The sequence below is a fragment of the Phyllostomus hastatus genome, unplaced genomic scaffold (assembly GCF_019186645.2).
Source record: "Phyllostomus hastatus isolate PE091 unplaced genomic scaffold, TTU_PhHast_1.1 phas_contig_1, whole genome shotgun sequence".
Taxonomy (NCBI): domain Eukaryota; kingdom Metazoa; phylum Chordata; class Mammalia; order Chiroptera; family Phyllostomidae; genus Phyllostomus; species Phyllostomus hastatus.
Genome location: NW_025333498.1, coordinates 23,762,777 through 23,782,999, shown reverse-complemented (window position 1 = coordinate 23,782,999; position 20,223 = coordinate 23,762,777). Strand labels below are relative to the sequence as shown.

Genomic DNA, 20,223 nt, shown 5'->3' with positions numbered 1-20,223 from the left:
TTTACCTGAGTAAATATGTATAGACTATTTAAAAACAACCATTTGTGCACACATGAACTGATTCAACGAACATGAATTGAATTGTTCATTTAGATTTTCAGCATTATATTTTTAACATTATAACATTTATTGAAATTTTCAGATTGAGTAGACACAATTAGTATGACACCTTATAAATCCTCAGTTGATAATTTAGTATCTAAATTGTATTTATTGTAAATTAGCATTGAACTATCATCTATCACTTAGTAAATGTGCAAAGGAGTCATTACGAACAGTTCACTAATAGATTTATGTCCTTCTAAAGACAATAGATTTAAAAGTCAACCAAACACACAAAACAAAATAAGTAACTGAAATAACCCACTCTGGAGGATATCAGGAAGGTAATTCACATACAGCTAAAGCCACTTATGGGAAGTGTATATCAAGACATATAAAAGTAAGCTCTCTCGGGTAGTTTAAAGATTACAGGGACAGTGTAAGATGATAGCTTGAACAGATTGAGCTTCAGAATGGAAAGATCAAGGCTGATAGAAAATAGCTTTAGAAAATTTGAGGAGCACAGTTGGACTGAGTGTGGACATGAGTTCTTTTCTTGAAGCCTGAAAGTTGTAGGAGAAATCAAATAAAGTGGGTCTTTACTGTGGTGATATGGTCAGAAACTTAAAAGAATCTCTTGGTCATAGAAGTGACAGCAGCATTAGTAAAGGCTTCAGTCTTCAGTAAATTTATGGATACGAAAATTATATAAGAGAATGAATTTGAAATAAACTGTTACAGAAATTGAAGGCTACCTGGCTAACATCCCTAAGTTTCACACTGCCCAATATGGGGAGTAACTATATATTTCAACTCCTAATGGCAGTCACATATATTTTCACACTTGCTCCTGCACACCAAAAACATTATTGATCAATTAGTAGATAAGAGCAAATAAAACAGTAAATATTTAATAGAAGGATATTTGTTAGTTATTAAATATATGAATGTGCTACTTTAGTTTGACTTCCCAAATAGTTTTGATTTATCTTTGTAAGATGTTTTTGATAAACATTGGTGTACTTGAATATAAATTTGAGTCATATTTTTTCTTTATTTTTAATTATTGTAGAATCATTCTCTTTGGCTGCTAGTCTCTGCTGAATTAATTTTAGTACCCAACTAATATCATAAAAAGACAGGATGCATGAAATACTTACATTTCTGGAATCAACTGCTGCATACATTATATCCATCCATCCCTTGAATGTGGCCTATTAAGAAGGACATCCACGCTTTACTTTGGCATAAAAATAATTGATACCTGACTTTTAATAAATATTCTTACTTATGTATTTTTAAAAAAGGAACATAAGACTTTCAAGACAACTTTTGCAGGGATTTTGGACCAATGCAATATCTTAAAAAGTCTTTTAATTTCTAGAACACATAGTGAAAAGAATGGTCATTTCATACATCCTCCTGCTTGATAACAAGTCACAAATACTTCTCAATTCTTTAGAGTTAATGAAATCATGCAATTTAAAGTGCTATCTGCTTAATTTGTGGGCAAAGACTATATACAGGTGCAGAAAATAAATCCTCTTTTGCAACCCGGAACTCATTGTTTGGTATGAGTTTTGATACATACAAGAAGGAACATGATGGAAAAAAAAAGAAAAAAAGGAAAAAAAAATAAAGTGCTATCAACATTTGGTAGAATACTTTTAGAAAGATTTACAAATACTAACATATTTGGTAATATCTGTATCTCCCAAAGAATCACAATGATCTGATCATCTGCTGAAATCTATGTGCAAGGTGGTCAAAGTGATTGAAAGTTTAAGATTTCTCTTGTTTTGTAATGCTCTAAAGATCATACAGGGATACAGGGGTGGGCAAAAGTAGGTTTACAGTTGTAAGTACATGAAAGTTTATTCTTGTATTACTTATTACTTATTGTATCATTTATTTGTATTATAACTGTCAACCTACCTTTGGACTCCCCTTTATATAAAGTCAGACTTGCAACCATCTATCCTTTTAAGAATTTTGGAACATAACATCCAGAAATATCCTATATTCCATTCTTTATAATTTGTTATGAGAGTGAGTTAATATGGGTAAGAAAGGTAAAAACAAATATGGTAGACACTTGGCATTCACAAATTCAGGAAGGGTCCTAAGTCTAATAACTCACAGTATTTTATTTGTCCTAGGACATGAATTTTGAGCCCTATGAGCCTGAGAGGATTGCTCCTTAGTTAGTAAGCAAGGCTAGCAAAGCTTTCAGCATCTGTACTGCAACACACACACACATTTTCATAACACTAGCACTTGTGAGGTGGTGGATATTGTGGGGAAAAAGCCACATAAGAGTGGGTATGATGGCAGAGAAGAGAAAATAATGATTGTTAGACAGAAAATAGAAGTTATTTATATATCAAAGAAAAAATTTTGGATGTGTCAATGGCTGGGGTCAATGATAAAACCAGTCCCTAAAAACATTAGGTACAGAAACAAATAAAGGTGATTCAAAGAACCATTTCAATGAATAATTCTGAATAAAACCAAAGACAAAGCTTAGCATTTCCTTAGTAGCAGAATTTATTCAATGGCTTTGTGCTGGATCATTACCTTAAATTTCCAGAATTGTTTAGTAATTTAAGGAATTCCTTGAAATTTTCAAATTTCATTTTCTTAATTTTATGAAGTGGGACACTTTGGTGATATTTATAAGTGCAGTTATTAAACATTAGGATAAATGTTCAAGAAGATACCATGTGTCTACTATAATATTTAAAGAAGTCGTACTCGCCAGATTGTTTAATCCCTATTTTAATTGCATGAGTATGCAGAGTAAGTCAGCAATATCCATAAGAGAAATAAGAATTTCAAACAAGAAGGTGGGAAAAATGTGTAAAAATAGTACAGGCATCTCCGAAAGAGATGTAAGAGGGTTTGACGAGTGCAGGCTTATTTGCTTGGCTAGTCTCCTGGTGGAACAACTGAAATCACAATCTTAGTGAAAAGAAATAAATTTGTGCCCTAAGAATGCTGTAAAACTGCAAGGGAAGCACTCATTCAGCTTTTAAAGTTGTTAAGCGGAGTTTCAGTGGCCAAAACGGAGCAATATGTTTACAATGCTTTTCCCATACTCCAGGTTCCGTCTTTATCCACTGCTTCGCTGCGATGCGGGTGGAGCTAAGAGCAGCATCATAAGAAAATGTTTAAAGGACCACCATCTTTTTCATTTTTATAAATTGCAAACTATTCTTCTTTTGTGTTGATCAGCCTTAGAGACTCAGGAGTGAAAACATTGCTATTAAGATAAAATAGGCTTAAGTAATTATATTGGAAGGTCATTTGAGGTGAAACAACAACCGCTGCTTATGTTTCATCCCTGTATCCAGTATTACTTCCATTTCACTGTGATAATCTGATCCTGAAACCTAAATATCATTTTCCAATCTTCAATCCAAATGAAGCAACTCAGTTGCAGTTAATTCTCACCAATTAGGGCCAATTCAACCAGGGGTGTTAAGTCTCTGTGCTTTGGGGATTGGTGGGGGTGTGATCCCTCAGTGAAACAAACTTATCAATTGCAGTAGAAAAAAAAACAATAAACTGCCCTGGCTGGTGTAGCTCAGTGGATTGAGCGTGGGCTGTGAACCAAAGGTTCAATTCCCAGTCAGGCCACATACCTGGGTTGCAGGCCACAGCCCCCAGAAACCGCACATTGATGTTTTTTTCTCTCTCTCTTTCTCCCTCCCTTCCCTCTCTAAAAAATAAATAAAATCTTTAAAAACAAAACAAAACCAATAAACTTACTGATATATTGGTCAACTTTTTCATGTAGGAAGAGAAAGCAATATGAGAAGAAAGAAGGAAACCTATGGAAAGAACTGGCCATTACCAACTATATCTGTATTACACCCATTTGGGTTCATAAACTGGTACTGGTAATAAATCAAAGGTCAGAAAAAATATGTTATAGACTTTATTTTCAGTAAATAATGGATGTATGTGATTACTTTGTTATTATTCCAAACAATAAACAAATTTCAGAGAAAAAGAGTTTTCACTTACAACTTGAAGCAAAGAGAGATACCCAAATCCTACATTATCAAAGTTTACTTTCACATTTTTCCATCGGGCAGTTTCATTTCTTTCTATTAGTTTTAGGCAATCAGTATGATTATTCACTTCTTCGATTTCAAACATATCACCAGTTGTGGTGTTAACACAGTGGTAGAATTTGCCAGCAAACAAATTTACGCCCATGATGCTGAAAATTAGCCAGAATATAAGACAAACCAGAAGCACATTCATGATGGATGGAATTGCTCCTAAAAGGGCATTCACAACCACCTAGTACACAAATGGAAAAAAAGAAAAGTCAGAATTCTTGTTGGTTAAGAAATATAAGACATTCCCCTACTAATTCTTAGTTTTTCTGAATTTTTCACTATTGAGACTGTACTAGGATATGTAAAAACAAAGTAAAAAGAATTTTACAGTGAGATCCATTCTTTCTTAAGCAATACATTTAGGAAAACAAATATAGACAATATGACAAAGAAACAAAATAGTTTAAAAATAGAGAAATGGAAGTAGGAAAACAAAATTAGAGGCATTTGCTGCCAGAAGAAGTCAGAATATGTGTTGTTTATTAGAAAAAGAGAAGAAGGAAATCCTAATTACAGGCTAACTCATTTAAAAAAGGCAATATATTAAAGAACAAAACTAAAATATTTGGACTAGTTGATTTGACTAATATACTTTAATAAATTAAAAATTAAGATGTATAAATATAAAAATATTAAATACCTAATATAATTTTGTCCTTAATTATTCATGCATTGCTATGACTAATAATTTTTGCATAAGAAGCAAGACAATTTAGCATTATGTATTTCATTAGATCATCACATCTTTATTTCAAGCTCCAGTCATGTCAGTTGTTTCATTTACTGAGTTTAATTCAATAAACTTATTTTAAATGAAACATAATAGTAATCAGTTTCTTAGGAAAATAGGAAAAGGAGGGATGCCATATGTAGTTCCCAAATCTGATGTGATTACATCAAATTCTGTATTAAATAATTATCTACTCTTAGTTTCTATAGGAAGTATTTTTCAACTTTTGTCTTTATTTCTGAATCATAAATTAAAAATTTGAGTTTCCATACTCAGCAACATTGCAGGGATGACTGTCCTTTCTTCCTCCTCCACATTGGAGCTGCATGTGAGTAATTAAGAGGAAAGATAAAACAGGCTCTAAAATGCTCCTAAGTGGCAGATGATGCCTCAGACTTAAAAATCAACAGCTAAATTAATTCTACCTAGGTATCTTTGTTATTCTTGTCAATCTGATTCAAAGTAAACGACAGGCATCAAAAATATCTCTTATATGTCATTTGATGACAGTATAGTTTTAGAACAAAGTTTTGTGACTGCCTGTCTAAAAAAAACAAATACATGAGTGAATTCCACGTGCTTCTGAGTCCTGCTTAATGTCTGTAAAAAACTGTAGGCTTTCTGGGGTTACAAAACAGCATATAAGTGGGCCAAGGGAAATAATAAAACCACGAATGACAAAGGTAGAGAAATGAGCATGAAAAAATTAAGTTGGTTGAGTTAAACCAGGCTGATCCAAATGATGTGGCCTATGCAGCTTAACACACTGACACGTGGCACCTTGCCTTATCTCTCTTGGCTATCTGCATTAATGCAACTGATTGAAGAAATATCAATACTTATACTTGAGTATAAGTATTTATTTATACTTAATTTTAAATGTGTAGATATACATAGATTTCCCTGGGATTCAAAATTTGAAAGCTGAAGTCAAGTTTTTACTTATTTGCCTCCTTTCCTAAATATTTTGCCTACCACCCGGACAAAAAAGCTATTTCTATTTTGTATATATAAGAGTACATATTGAAAAGTGTATATTTATTACCTAAAACAGCCAATTTAGAGCATGAGCAAAGTACTGGTTGCCTTACCTATTTCTTGAATTTTTTTCACATCAATTTGTACATCTCACAGTTCTTCAAAGCCTTTCTCATCTCTGTCACTTCCATTTTTACCTTCACCATTCTAGTTTTGGTTTCTGATTGCTCATACTTGCACTATTGTTGGAGCCTTCTAACTTTCTCCTTCCTTTGATCCACTTTAGATGAATTAATCTTCTCCAAGTCTCACTTTAAAGTAATTTATATGGCTCCCCACTCATTATCAAATGTTTTCCTTACCTTGATATTCAAAACACACTACGATATACATTTCTAGTTTTAACTTCCCTTACCACCTACTCTTCTTTCCAATCCAACTAATATAATTACCTTAGAATTGAGATGCCATTTTCTTTGAAATGGCTTGTTCAAAATCACCCTTTCTGATACACTTTTTCTACTCACAAGCTTTATTTCAAGCAGTACTTTCTTTTATAGAACCTAACTTCACCCCCTCAGTTTAGCTTCCAAAATAAAAATTAATGTTTCTTTTTCTGAATTCAAGAATCAGAATTCCAGTTCTAGTTAGAACTGTGGAGATAATTTAGTATTGTGTTCTCATTTGGCAAATGAGAAGAATGAGGCTAATATAGGTCAAGTTCAGAAAGCAGACAGAAGTAGCATCTAGTGCTCTTTGCACTCACCTTCTCTAATTCTCCTTACAGTTATTTGTACTTCTTTGGTATCCATACTGCTCTGTATCAGAGTTAATTACATTCCTATAATCCTCAAAGATGACAGGCTTTTGATTTTTGAAATTTAGGATGCAAAAATATATTTGTGAATTCTCTAAGACCTTGAGTACCTTGAATATAGAGGTATAACAGAGTGCTTTGAATAGAGGAACACAAAAAATGGTTCGTTGAATGAATGAATGAAGTTTAGCTTAGCATTTATTGATTGAAAAATAATTGTTAAATGTTAATTCTGGGTATGGCATGAGAATAAAGGGCACAACAAAAAATGGGAGGTTAGTCCATATGTCTGAGGTTTACTTTGAAATGGGGGACTTATTTGGCATTAAAATTAACCCTATGAAATTCATGGTGCAAGTCTTCTGCAGCAGTGCCTTTTAGGTATGATTGAAATGTTGGCAACCATTTGGCTCAGAGAAAGGTTTATATTTATGAAGGTAAAAGAATTATATTTTGGAAAACCTTTGACATAGTATTATGGAATTTACTATACAAAGGTTCATTCATATTTAACATTTTATTAAATTAGGCAGTGAAGGGTCAGGGAAAGAACTGTCTTTTCCCAAAAGCCCAAGCCTGTTCTTAGTTCAGCACAGAGGGAGGTGTATTAACTCGTTTGCCCTCCAGGGAACTGTGGTAATTGGTTCCCGTGTGGTGAAGGTACCAGGCAGAACTAGCCTAGATATATTGGAAAGAACAATTTGAAGTGTCAGGCTGTGTAAAATGAGATATCTAAGATAGGAATTATTTTAATGAATAACACTAGAGGTTTTTCCCATAAATGTTTTGTAAAACATCATCAAATAGAACGTCCCTATTTTAGCACAACACATTCTTATGAAAACTGCTTCTAGTTCACTAACTGCATTTTTTATTAAATCAATAGGAGTGAGGAAGAGACAATTAAATATTCAAATTAATGTGAGGGATTTTGATACATGCAGAAATGTCTTCTTGTCTGAACAATTTGTCTTTGAACTTCAAATCAATACTACCCATGGATTCTAATGTTTCTGTATTTGAAATACAAAAAAATACTATATGAATAAAAATCAGAAGTAGGCAAAGTATAAATCACATATTAAGTATGAGGAAGAGTAAGAGAATCTAGTAAAAATCTAATGATTATATTTATTGTGGAGTTTAGTTAAGGTAATTAACTAAATGATTAACTAAGTGATGTATGATGTAACACATGATACATCAATTATCTATATAAATACTTTAAACTTTTTATGCATCAAAAAAAAAATCTTCTTCTTGCACATCATTCCTAAACTTCAAGAATACATAAAATGTAGAGTTACTTTCATTTATGTTTTCACTGTGATATCTTCTAAGATCTTAAGTCATAAGTTGGGAGTGATTTACTCTAAGAGTGAGTTTATGCATGAAATTTATTTAATTAATGAATTTAAATTAAATTTAATGAATCATAAATTTAAGGAATTTAATTTAAATTCATTAACTAAAGCATCTTATTAATACATATAATAAAATGCTTTTATTTTATATTTAGGTAGGTGTTCAACTCTGTGTAATTCTAATGTCTTTGCATATCAATGTATTTTCATTAAAATATAAACTACATGTGCTTACTTGACCTTTCTTAATATATTTTCCCTTGTTACACTTTGAAAATAACCCTTATACATTTACACTTAATTAAAAAATTAGAATGGTCACACAGTCAATACTAATCTTATGAAATCAGAAATATTGCACCCTACCATTTGCTCACCTATGTTAACAAGGCAAAAAAATCAACTACTGGTATCTTTTTGGCAATTTTCAGGACCCAGACCAATGCAGAAATGGCAAGGGTTTTATGCCTCAAAGAGCATCATCGACTTGACAAGCTAACATTTTCATCAAACCATTCTAAACCAAAGTGCCCCACCATCACCAATCAGTCAATCTCCCCATCAATAGATAACTCAACATACACATAACTAAATCAGAATGAGTGAAGCTTAATAAAGATATCAACAGTTGGGGTTCAAATCCACAGAGGGTAAATACTCAAGAATAGTTTTCTCAAAAGAAAATTCAAGACAGTTGAAAATAGGGGAATAGAATGTAAATACTGTATTTTCCCTACAGTGGTGCAATAGTACCCTTCCCAATCCCTCCCTCATCCCACTATACAAAGTCACAGTGAAAGGATGAAAGGTAGCAAAAGGGGTAATACAGTACCCATAATAAAGGGCTGAGGGGAGGAACCAGCGCTCCACCCCATCCAAGTTGGAGCAAGATTATCCTATATAAAATAGAAATATATAGTTTGTTAATAGTTAGAAATCTGATATGACAGAACATTTGGTGTTACTTTTTGTATATGATGCTCTCTGTCTGTTTCCCTATCAATCAAGACTTGAGTTCTTTTGAAAAAAGGTCTTTACGATTTTCTAGATTAGGAAATTAAAAACACAAATTTAAGTACCATTTTTTTTACTCTAGATAGTCAATGACATCAATTCATTCAGTTCAATTTTACAAGTTGAAAAATTTGGACTGGAAATTTGAAATACAATACATGTTTAAAAGCTCTCAGCCAGAATGTGCATGATACATGCAAAACATAAAGGGCAACGTGATGATAATTGTTTTATTACTTTCTAACTTCTTATCAAGCATTGTACAACATGCTTTATTTGGAAATGTTCCATAAAAGCACATGCTTTGAAAATGTGATGAACAGCAAAAATAAAATGAATGCCTGATTTATGCTTTTACACAGCTATTGTGATTTTATGCTGCCAGGGAAAAGAATAAAATGAGAGTTCCTGAATATATTTAAATCTCACTTCCCAATTATAACCATCATTATTATTTGCATCCTCACAATCAACCATGATTACATTATTTTACAAAGTCAAAAAATCAAAACACTTAAAACACAAGAAATAGAATCCATAATCAGGTTATTTTGTCTCTACAATGCCAAATATGTATTAAATGGTCAGCATTTTAGGGTTGTGTATATGCTGTCATTATGGGGCAAAGAACCATATTCATAAATCTATTAAACGATTAGCTCATTTCTTATCAGCATTTAGAAGGAGGTTGTGCTTTTAAAACTCCAAGTTTCAAAAGTTAATCTCTCCTTACAATATAAAAAACATTATTGATCAGTAATTATAGATAAGGTTATTTCTGTAAAAACTGTAGGTAGACCCATGGGACCAGTATTGTTATGAAAAGACATGTTAACTATGGTCGTATCTGGCCATTTGATTCATGGCTAATTTTGAAATGTGTGTAACAGCTCCAAATGCTTAGCAGTGTTCAGATTTCAGGAGACTTTGAAAATGTGTAGCAGTAGTCCCTTCTTATCTGAGGAGGGTACATTCCAAGACCCCTAGTGGATTCCTGAAACCATGGATAGTACTAAACCCTATATATACTATATTTTTTTCCTACACAGAAAAACCTATGATAAAGATTAATTTATAAACTAGGCACAATAGGAGAGTAGCAATAATTAGTAATAAAATAGAACAATTATAACAACACATTATAATAAAAGTTATGTGAATGTGGTCTCTTTCTTTCCAAATATTTTACTGTACTGTGCTCCTCTTTGCACTTAAAGAAAGGAAGCCCTCGCTGTAAGGCACTCTTTGGCATATTCCAATTACCAGCATCACTATTCTTGCACTTGGGGGCCATCATTAAACAAAATCAGGGTCATTGAACAGAAGCACTGTGATATTATGAGAGACAGTCTGATATCCAAGATGGCTGCTGAGTGCCTATCTCACTGTTCAAAGAGATGGTTCAGGTCCTGTCTGGGACAGAGTAGGATGGTGTGAGGTTTCAGTACCCTACTCAGAATGGCACACAATTTAAAACTTAAGAACTGTTTATTTCTGGAATTTTTCATTTAATATTTTTGAATTGTAGTTGACTGTGGATAACTGAAACAATGCAGTGAAACTTGAAGAATTGGTTCAGGCGACAAGTTTTCAAGTAGAATGTATTAAAATAATATTTTTCTCCAGAACTGAAACTGGAAATCTGAAATAACAAAAGGTGACATTTTAATTAGAAAATAATCTTAATTTCACATACCCTGGAGATAATTTACTTTAATATTTTAGTAAAAATGTAAGGATCTCTGTGAGAAATAAAATAAGACTATATTATATTATGTTAAATTATTTCTAGTGAGAAAATTCTTTATATATGTTAGGGGGACTGAAGACAAGTCAGATGTTCTTAAAAACTGACACTTAAAATAAATTTTATTTTAGAAGAATACATAATATAGCTATCAACAACCTAGAAAATGCAAATGGAAATCTCTAATATAGCTTAGTTTCTATAAACATAACTCTATCTTGGACAGCAAAAGAGCAATATTTTTCTTTTTGAATCACAATTCAGCATCCTTGTTTTGGTAAAAAAATTGATCTTTTAATAAACAATTTTTATGTTACACATTTCATTTATAAATGTTTCATGCTTTTAAAACAGGCATGGAAAATAACAAGTAAGTAATTGCAAAATTTCTAAGCAGTTATGAATCATGGGGAATGGTTTAGTATTTCCTTGGAAGAAGTAATATAAAATTTTATGTAATTCTGATAAATGAAATTTAAGTTATGGTTAATTTATGAATCAGCTATATATTAAGTCAAAAGTATATCTTGTATTATTATACTATGGATATTTTACTTCATTGTCATGAAATATTACATGGACTTATATATAAAAAGTCTTAAGTTACTATTTGTATAAATTGAAAATAGTACAAAAATAATACAGTTACAAATTGAGGCTATATTAAACATAACTTTTAAAAAATATTTAAATTTAGTCAATGTTTAATATCCCTTCAATGTATTAAATTATACAAATTTTGGCATTATAGAAACAAAATTCTGACAACTTAAAAATTTGTTTCCTTTACGCTTATCCTCAGGCACATGTGTGATTCATGTCATTTTCAATAAAATTTGTAAACTACAGTTTAGATCATCACAATTGAAAAGCACATGTCAAATTCACTTTAGTTGATTATTATCATTTATTTTATATTTAGTACTTTAATAATGCATTTGCTTGTTTGTATACAGGTTTGTAAGGAAACTCCCAAGATAGATTAGGAATAAAGTCATTTTAATAAGCACAGCAGATAAATGATATTGTATCATTTTAAGGGAGGCCTAAATTCTCTTGCATATCACCTACAAGTAAATATGCAAAAGATAAAGTAGCAGTTTTGCAAGGATTTGCCATTCCTTTGCATGCATGGGGTTTTTTTTTTCTCTTTAAAATTTAATTTAATATAGGCTGTAGGCAATACTTCCAGTTCTTTCAGTTTTCTTACCCTCATCCCTTCAAATCGTGATAAAGCTCTTAGAGGTCTCAGAGCCCTTAGTGTTCTGAGAGATTTGATGGCACCAAGTTCTGAGTAGCCCAAGGCATTTGCTGTTAAGCTGACCAATGAAACCTGCACCAATAAATAAATAAATAAATAAAGAGTAAACAGAACTGTCATTCAAGTTTTAGTTACTATAACATACAATGAATATGATTTTTGCTTATAATACTCAAGACAAATGGTGGTATATTTTTAGCAAAATATACCACCTTTTAGAATTTTAAGGAAATATTTTCAGTTTGAGGCAAAAAAGTAGCTTTTAAAATGTTAATTAAAATTACTTGAATAAGAACCTCAAATGTCATGTAATTTCTTAGTTGTTCAATTAATTTATTAAGACCGATTAGTTTTTAAAAAAATAAATAAAATTTAATTTAAAAAGAAAAATTCCAACTGTAAGAGAATGTCATTATCCTTTATTTTATTAAATTGCTGCTGAATCATAGGGCTTTACTTATGGTTAAATAAAATACAAAAACTGCTACTGTATTGGAAAAAGCAAGAAATCTCTATCCTGCAGTGGTATGTTCAACTAATTATAATTGATACTCTCAGAAATTAATATGCTATATCACATTAATTTCGCAGTTGATTTTCCAAAGGGGATTTATTGTCTTGTTAATCCCTTGTGCTTTCACTTGTCTTACATGTATTCCTATGTAAGTTAATAGAAGTTAAAAAGTTATTTTATCATAAAACTCATTTTTTTCTGTACTAATTTATAGCTTTTGTCATAGTACCTGGTCCAAGATTGTCAATCAGTAGTTACAAATAAATAAATAATTTTATTTCATTTGTATGAAATATGCATTGACTAAGAAATGAAAATCTCAGATGTTTAATTCTCTAAACAAATAATTTACCAAAACTTCTTAGCTAAACAGAGTTACAATTTCATTCATTTGAAAGTGGCTACTATTGGAAAGTTCCAAATACTTGATACAATTTTTGCAAAATTTCCTATTTTTAAGTGTATGTCACTGTATATTTATTATAATTTTGCCTTACTTTAGATGTGCTATAATTCCTTTTGTCTTTTTTAGAGTGATTTACTAATCCTTATGAAATAATTAAAATAGAATATTAAAAAATAAAAATATTACTATTGCAAAACTACAAAATGCTACATGGAATTACTTTCCTAAAATATTTTAGAGATAATTATTAAAAAACTAGTTAATAATAATGAAGTATTGAAATATAACTTCTAATTTTTGTAACCTCAATAATAGAAACTATTTCTCTTAATGATATGATGAAACAATTCTTTTGAGGCTTCCTCTAAATTCGTTTACTTCATTTTAACATTATTAAGCTTTTCAAATAGCTCTGGCTTTGTCTTTGCTTAGAATTATGAAGATATAATGTATGCAGATCTCTTAGATCTAGGAATACATTCCACAAGGAGCCTGCATAGACCTGCTGGATTATTATCTTTTGGAGGATAAAACTGTTGTCTATGAAATCTGTGATAATTTGGATACAGTTTTCTGAAGCTGAAATTATGCCAAATTCATAACATGAAACATGATGTTGAACTTTATCAAATTTCAGGGCAGTCACTTGTTTTAGGGCAAATGAAGTATTAATCATTTGGTATACAAAACTGTGAAGGTCTGTAACATTACTAGTCACCATTCTAGGAAAATTCTCACCACTTCATAAAATAGTTTTTCCCTACACTCTGTATACCTTACCTCCTATAATGAAGTTATAATCTATACTATATGCTCTTTAAACTTATCCTTTAAAAACTTTGAGTAGCTTAAAGGGAATTTTAAAAATTGACAGGAGCTCCCACCATCATGACCGTTTACTGAGTGCCTTTAAAAATTGATGTACTAATATCACCATTTATAAGGGTCAGGAGCCAAGTAACCTGCTCACTGGCATAGAACCAATCAGTGGAGGGGCTGGGATTCAAACTCATCAGTCTGATTCACAATATGTAAAAGGAATTTAAGCAACACACCCAATTTTACCACTTTCCCTATGCACTGCTGTTTTTTTTTTATTCAGCTTTTGCCTAGATAATGACCATAAATCCCATCCCTCCAATGCTAAATCATTACTAAATTAGTCTATTCTTACAAAAACTCCAGTATCATTCAGTGAATTAGTTTAGGTACTAGTAGCATATCCTGTCCACACAAAATAGTGGTCAGAGTTTCAGTAGTTTAGAATTACAATATAGGTAAGACAAACTACTTTGAATGGAAGAGAAAGATATGAAGGGTACATACATCAACAATTAAGAAGTCCAGCCAACACCATGCATTGGTGAAATATGTTTGATAGCCATACGCCACCCATTTTAGAAGCATTTCCAAAATGAAAATGTAAGTGAAAACCTTGTCAGCATATTCCAACATTGTCTTAATTGTCTTTCGCTGATCAATATATATATCTTCAAATGCCTATAAAGAAAAGTTACACATCTTAGATTTCTAATACCATTATACTCTGTAGGCTATTTCCTGATCATATGTATATGTAAATATATGATACTCAATTAGAATAGGAGGACAGAGGAAGAATAGTGATTACTACTATTTTTTCTCTTAAAGATCCTTTAATGGACCCTGGTTGGCGTAGCTCAGTGAATTGAGTGCCAGCCTGTGAACCAAAGAGTTGCTGGTTCGATTCCCAGTTAGGACACATGCCTGGGTTGCATGCCAGTTCCCCAGCAGAGGGTGCATGAAAGGCAACCACACATTGATGTTTTCCTACTTTCTCCTTCCCTTCCCTTCCCTTCTCTCTTAAAATAAATGAATAAAGTCTTTAAAAAAGATATTTTAATGAATAAGGGAAACATTATACTCTCCATTTATATTATAGCTGAAAGAAAAAAGTAAAAGCATGATTCTAATGAATTAATTTGACCTATTAGGAAATAGTTCTTAATGTCACATCATGATGGTGCTACTCCAACTTGAAGTTATTTATTCCTTTTGTTTAATTTCTTTTGCTTCCACTTGTTGGCTTTTTGCTATACAAAGGAGGCTGAAGAAATAAAAAGCAAAGCTTATACTTTTCATAAAGCAGAAATTATAGTTAATCATTATACTTTCCAAATTTATTGTGTAGTTGGATTCATTTATTCCTTTTTCCTTTCATTTTGTTGATAGTTTATATTTCTCAGCAGAGACAATGATAGTAGGATAAAATTACTTCTCATTTAGACCACAATAAGTATTCTTATATGAACCTTCCTTGATATTTGATATCAAAGTCCCACATTCATTTCAAAGGTAAAGGATTGTTTTTTGTCTTAAGTAGCATGTAGAAAAATTTATTTCATCAGAGAAATAGGCAGGAAAATATAGGCCTATATTCTAATTATGAATTTAAGCTAAAGAAACTAATTTTGTTTCAATCAGGGAAGATCTATCTATCTATCCTCTATTTACCTATTATCTACATCTATCTATCATCTATCTTGTGGCTTAAGTATTCCATTTGTGTCAATATTTTCTGAAATTTTATCTATATGTTATAGTTTATATTTTTGTAGATTATTTTTATGTATATGTAAACTGATTCTGACATAAAGAAAACCTTCATATAAAGAGAAACCAATCCTTAAATGAGTCACTTAGGCACACTGCCCAATAGTTGTTAGCAATATTCACTGTTTCTTGAGTAGCATAAAAATAGTTACACAATTGAGAAAGGGCAGAGAAGTGGTTCCTAAGGACTTACTGACTGTCCAAAAAGAGATAATAATAATACCATTCAAAAAGAAAACTTGTCAGAATTTAGAAGTTACAGAGTCCCAATCACAGGACTACCATTAATGTCACTGTCTTTGCCATGCTTACTTTATTATTAAAGTATAAATAATTGAATATTCATATTTTTTGTTATACTGAATAAACTGAAAGGAGAAATTTTCTGGGTTACTGAATAAGAAAAATTAATAAATATATTATTAGAAATGTATGCACACATAGTAAGTTTAGAGGTGAATAGTTATACATTATGTCTATAGTCTGGAAGATATGAAATGGGGTAATTAACAGGCACTAGAAATGGGTAGAAGGGTGAGTTGGTGGGTAGATGGGTGGTGGATGGAAATAAAAATGTATGTATGTTTAAGGAAGAAGTCATGAATAGAGATAACAGTTTGGGATTTATTAAACAGGGGTGATGGCTGATGCTGTGGAAATGGAAATGGGTGTACAAGGAGCGTTTAGAGGGAAAAGTCCATTTCCTAAAGGAATGCAACAGAAAGGATTAACAAGTCATCAATATTAGGTTATTCTAAAACTTAGTATTTTATCACTTTTGCTTAATATTCACTCACCAGAGCACCGCTACTAAGGAGAATCATAAAAACAATGAAAGTTTCAAACCAGTTATGTTCAACTATTCGGAAACATGTTCTTCTCAGGTTCCACCATTGCTTTCCTCTCCCTTCTTCCACACTGATTTGACAGCATTTGAATCTTTGTACACAGCCTGAAAGTATAATGTTTAAATCAATAAAATAACTTCTACAGCTTCAACAGTAACTTCTGGCATGTCTCTGATCCATCATCTCTTTCCTATTGCCATCTCTCTCTTGCTAGGGTAACTCTCTAGGCCTGGAGTAGCAAGAGTAAATTTGTGTGAAGTTGCAAAAATTATTCAGGATCTTTAAATGGTTCCCTGGCTAATAACACTTGCTTTTTCTGACTCAACTGTTACTTTCCAAGAATAAACTTTGTAAAGCACAAATCAATATGAAGTAGCTTTACCTTGTCCTCCATCATCCCATTACACTCTGTTAAAGTCACTATAAAAAAGGACTTCAAACTGCAAATTAATAATAAACAGAAAACTTCTCCCTTAAAGAGGATATAGAGTAATAACATAGATCTCTTCCAACAATACTGGTGTGATACTGTTAAGGTTTTCTTGTGGTGCTCCTAGAAGAGCTTACTTAATTTCCAAAATTAATTTTGTCCACCAAAATTTGATCAACACGGTCCTGCTTTGATTTTTCATTCCTTTCTTACACTACTTTTACTCACTCTGACATAACAATTAAATCAAAGGTATCTGTGAATACCTTAGTAAGCACCATGCAGGATTGAAAGACAGAAAGAAAGAAAGAAAGAAAGAAAGAAAGAAAGAAAGAAAGAAAGAAAGAAAGAAAGAAAGAAAGAAAGAAAGAAAGAAAGAAAGAAAGGAAGGAAGGAAGGAAGAAAGGAAGGGAGGGAGGGAGGGAGGAAAAGAGGGAGGGAGGGAGGAAAGGAGGAAAGAAAATAAGAAGGAAGGAAACAGAGAAAGAAAATGTAATAAAGAAAGAGGGAGGAAGGGAGGATGGAAGGAAAAAAAGGAAGGAAAAAGGAAGGAAAAAAGAAAAGACATAAGGAAAAGGGGAAAGGAAGGAAGGAAGACAAGATGAAAGGAGGAAAGAAAAAGAAAAAAGAAAGGAAGGAAAGGAAGGAGGAAAGAAGAAAGGGGAGGGAGTATATGAACCTTGCCCCCAAGAACATTACATCTTGATTTTCAAGAAAAGATGTAGGAACTCTGCCTCAAAGGGTGGGAAAAAAGGCAGGTATTCTATAAAGGAAAGGGAAGGGAAGGAAGGGAAAAAGAGAGGAAGAGAGGAAGAAAAACTGGGATGATACATATAATAATTCAAAACAGAGAAGAGCTACCATGAAAGAATATATGGCTAGTTATCAGGAGAATTAAACGGATATATTTATTATAGCTGTTGAGCTCTTTTTCACTATGGTCAGATGAAGGTAGTTTGAGAAGGACTTTGAGAGTTGTGTATAATTTATATAGGAAATAGAGGGAGACATTATATATCAAGCCTTTAAAGAAGAGATCACTAAATAAAGACTATGCAAATATATTCATCTCTTCAAAACTCAAATTCCCCCAAAAATCTGATCATGGGAAATACTACTCATGGAGAAAACAAAGCTTTTAGGCCCATTTTCCATATTGCAGCAGGTTCAACTAGAGACTGTTCAGTTACCAGGTATTGGGCAGAGCTTATTTTCTGTTTCATCTGGAAAATGATGATTTCACTAAAAAAATACACACTGTCTTTGCAACTCATTTAATTAAAGTTATTTTAAAGACAAATTCTGTGTATGAGAATTTTAACTGGTCTTTAATATGCTAACTTCTAAAATCACTTTATTTTTTAAAATGATAAATTAGGCCCTGGCTGGCATAGCTCAGTGGATTGAGCGTGGACTGCGAACCAAAGCATTGCAGGTTCAATTCCCAGTCAGGGCACAAGCTTGGGTGGTAGGCCACGGACCCCAGCAACCGCACATTGATGTCTCTCTCTCTCTCTCTTTATCCCTCCCTTCCCTCTCTAAAAATAAATAAATAAAATCTTTAAAAAAGAGAGATTAAAAAAGATAAATTAGTCACTAGTTTTGTTTATATTAAAATACTTCCCTCCATGTTTACGGTCCCTTCCACAGAATGGGTAGAGATAACCAAAACCTAACAATAGACTATAAATCTCTTAGCATATTAGAGGTAATTGAAGTAGATCTATAACAAAGTTGTATTCTGTTATGTGTGGTCCATTTTTGGGTGATTGAAAACTAAAAATAACTTTACTCCATAAATGGAAGATTATCACGAGGGTCATTTTCTTTACCTTCAGTGAAACAGGCTTCAGGCTCAAGGGTTTCCTCAGGTTCCACTACAGGCTGTTCTTCTGCAGGTGCGCCGATGTCTACAGTGCTGCCTTCAGATGAGCTGCTGCTTTCATTAAGTTTCTGTGTGTCAGATGGACGTAAAAAGCAAATAATTTTAATTTGGGTAACTAATAAGTACCCTAGCAGGAAAGGGTTAGTTTTCTCAACTGATTTTGAATTCTCTTTGAAGTAGACTTTAAGTTTAGAGCTGAAGTGAATTAAGTAAGAAAAGGAAACTACATTAACTCTTTTACCATAATTCACAATGGAAATGTGAAGTTGGGTTGCTGATGAAGTTACAAATGACCATCGGAAAGATGTACTAAGCAAACCACTGTTCTATGACTTAGAAAAGCCCTAATATTTGCTTAGGAGAAAATCTCTTAATTTTCAAGTGGTTAAAATTTTTTCTATTATTCCACTATTAATTTCTGTTACTGCATTGTGATTAGATAATGAGCTACATGATGTCTTCTGTTTTGAATTTATGAAGATAATAACCTTATACAGTGTCTGCTGTTCTGAATTTATTGAGGTTTACTTTGAGATCCAGTGTATTGTTAATTTATATAAATGTATCATGCATACTTGAAAATAATACTTCTCTGTAAATATAATTTTTGAGATAATATACAGTTATAGCATATTTACTTCTATTAGTTATGTTATTTGAATTATCAGAGTTCTTTTTGAATATTTCTTCATTTTATCACAGGCTAAATGAATGTTATTAAAGCCCTCATAACCCATACATTTTATCAATGTATTGTTATATTTTTCATTGTTGAAATCACAGATAATTTGGCTCTGAGTAGGTTATCTAATTGGAGAATAACACTATTACTCAAAAATGGAAGGGAAAGAATTTTAGATGCATGGAGTCTGTTTCTACATTAGTACATTATATATAATTTCAGATAAAATACTAAAGTAATTGGATAACAGCAAAGCTAAAACATTTTCAAATAAGTATTTTATTGCTTTAAAAATCAATAAGGTCACTTAATTTTTCCTTTTTTGTTCTTAAGTTAAAATTCAATTTTATTATGAATTTCATCTAATAAACCCAATGGTTTTCATAGTTTTTAAAATTAATACACTATTTTAAAAATTCATTTTAATTTTTACTAAACCATTAATCAACCTTTAATTTACTAACTTCCACAATGAGCTGTTCATTTGAAAATATGTATATTTTCACATGTGACTCTCAACAGCTAACTCTACACTGACTTGTATTACCCACGTATTTTTGGCAGGATGACTTACCAAGTGAGCGTAGAGTATGTAGGGACCACATTATACCTGAGGCATCTAATTTGCCTCATACATAACTACTTAATAACTACAACCCCAATGGCTTTATGTAACATTTTTTCTTTTTAAAAATGTTTACTGAAGCAAATGATTTTGATCCTGAGTGTGAAAACAAAGCAAAGCAAATAAAATACTCCATGATATTTTTTAAGGGTAAGAGA

General features: G+C 31.9%; 1 protein-coding gene and 1 non-coding gene across 2 annotated transcripts in view; one reads left to right on the top strand and one right to left on the bottom strand.

Annotated features, from left to right (window-relative positions):
* The window catches only part of LOC123827779 (sodium channel protein type 1 subunit alpha-like), a 112,217-nt gene that overhangs the window by 10,167 nt on the left and 81,827 nt on the right, over positions 1-20,223 (bottom strand). The window contains 6 exon segments of the mRNA XM_045852276.1: positions 1,203-1,256; positions 4,072-4,353; positions 12,033-12,155; positions 14,330-14,503; positions 16,393-16,547; positions 18,706-18,826. Of these exon segments, the coding sequence (XP_045708232.1) occupies positions 1,203-1,256; positions 4,072-4,353; positions 12,033-12,155; positions 14,330-14,503; positions 16,393-16,547; positions 18,706-18,826 (909 nt within the window).
* Positions 1,519-1,646, top strand: LOC123814469. The gene has a single exon (XR_006784918.1). It is a non-coding gene; the product is annotated as a small nucleolar RNA SNORA40 (small nucleolar RNA).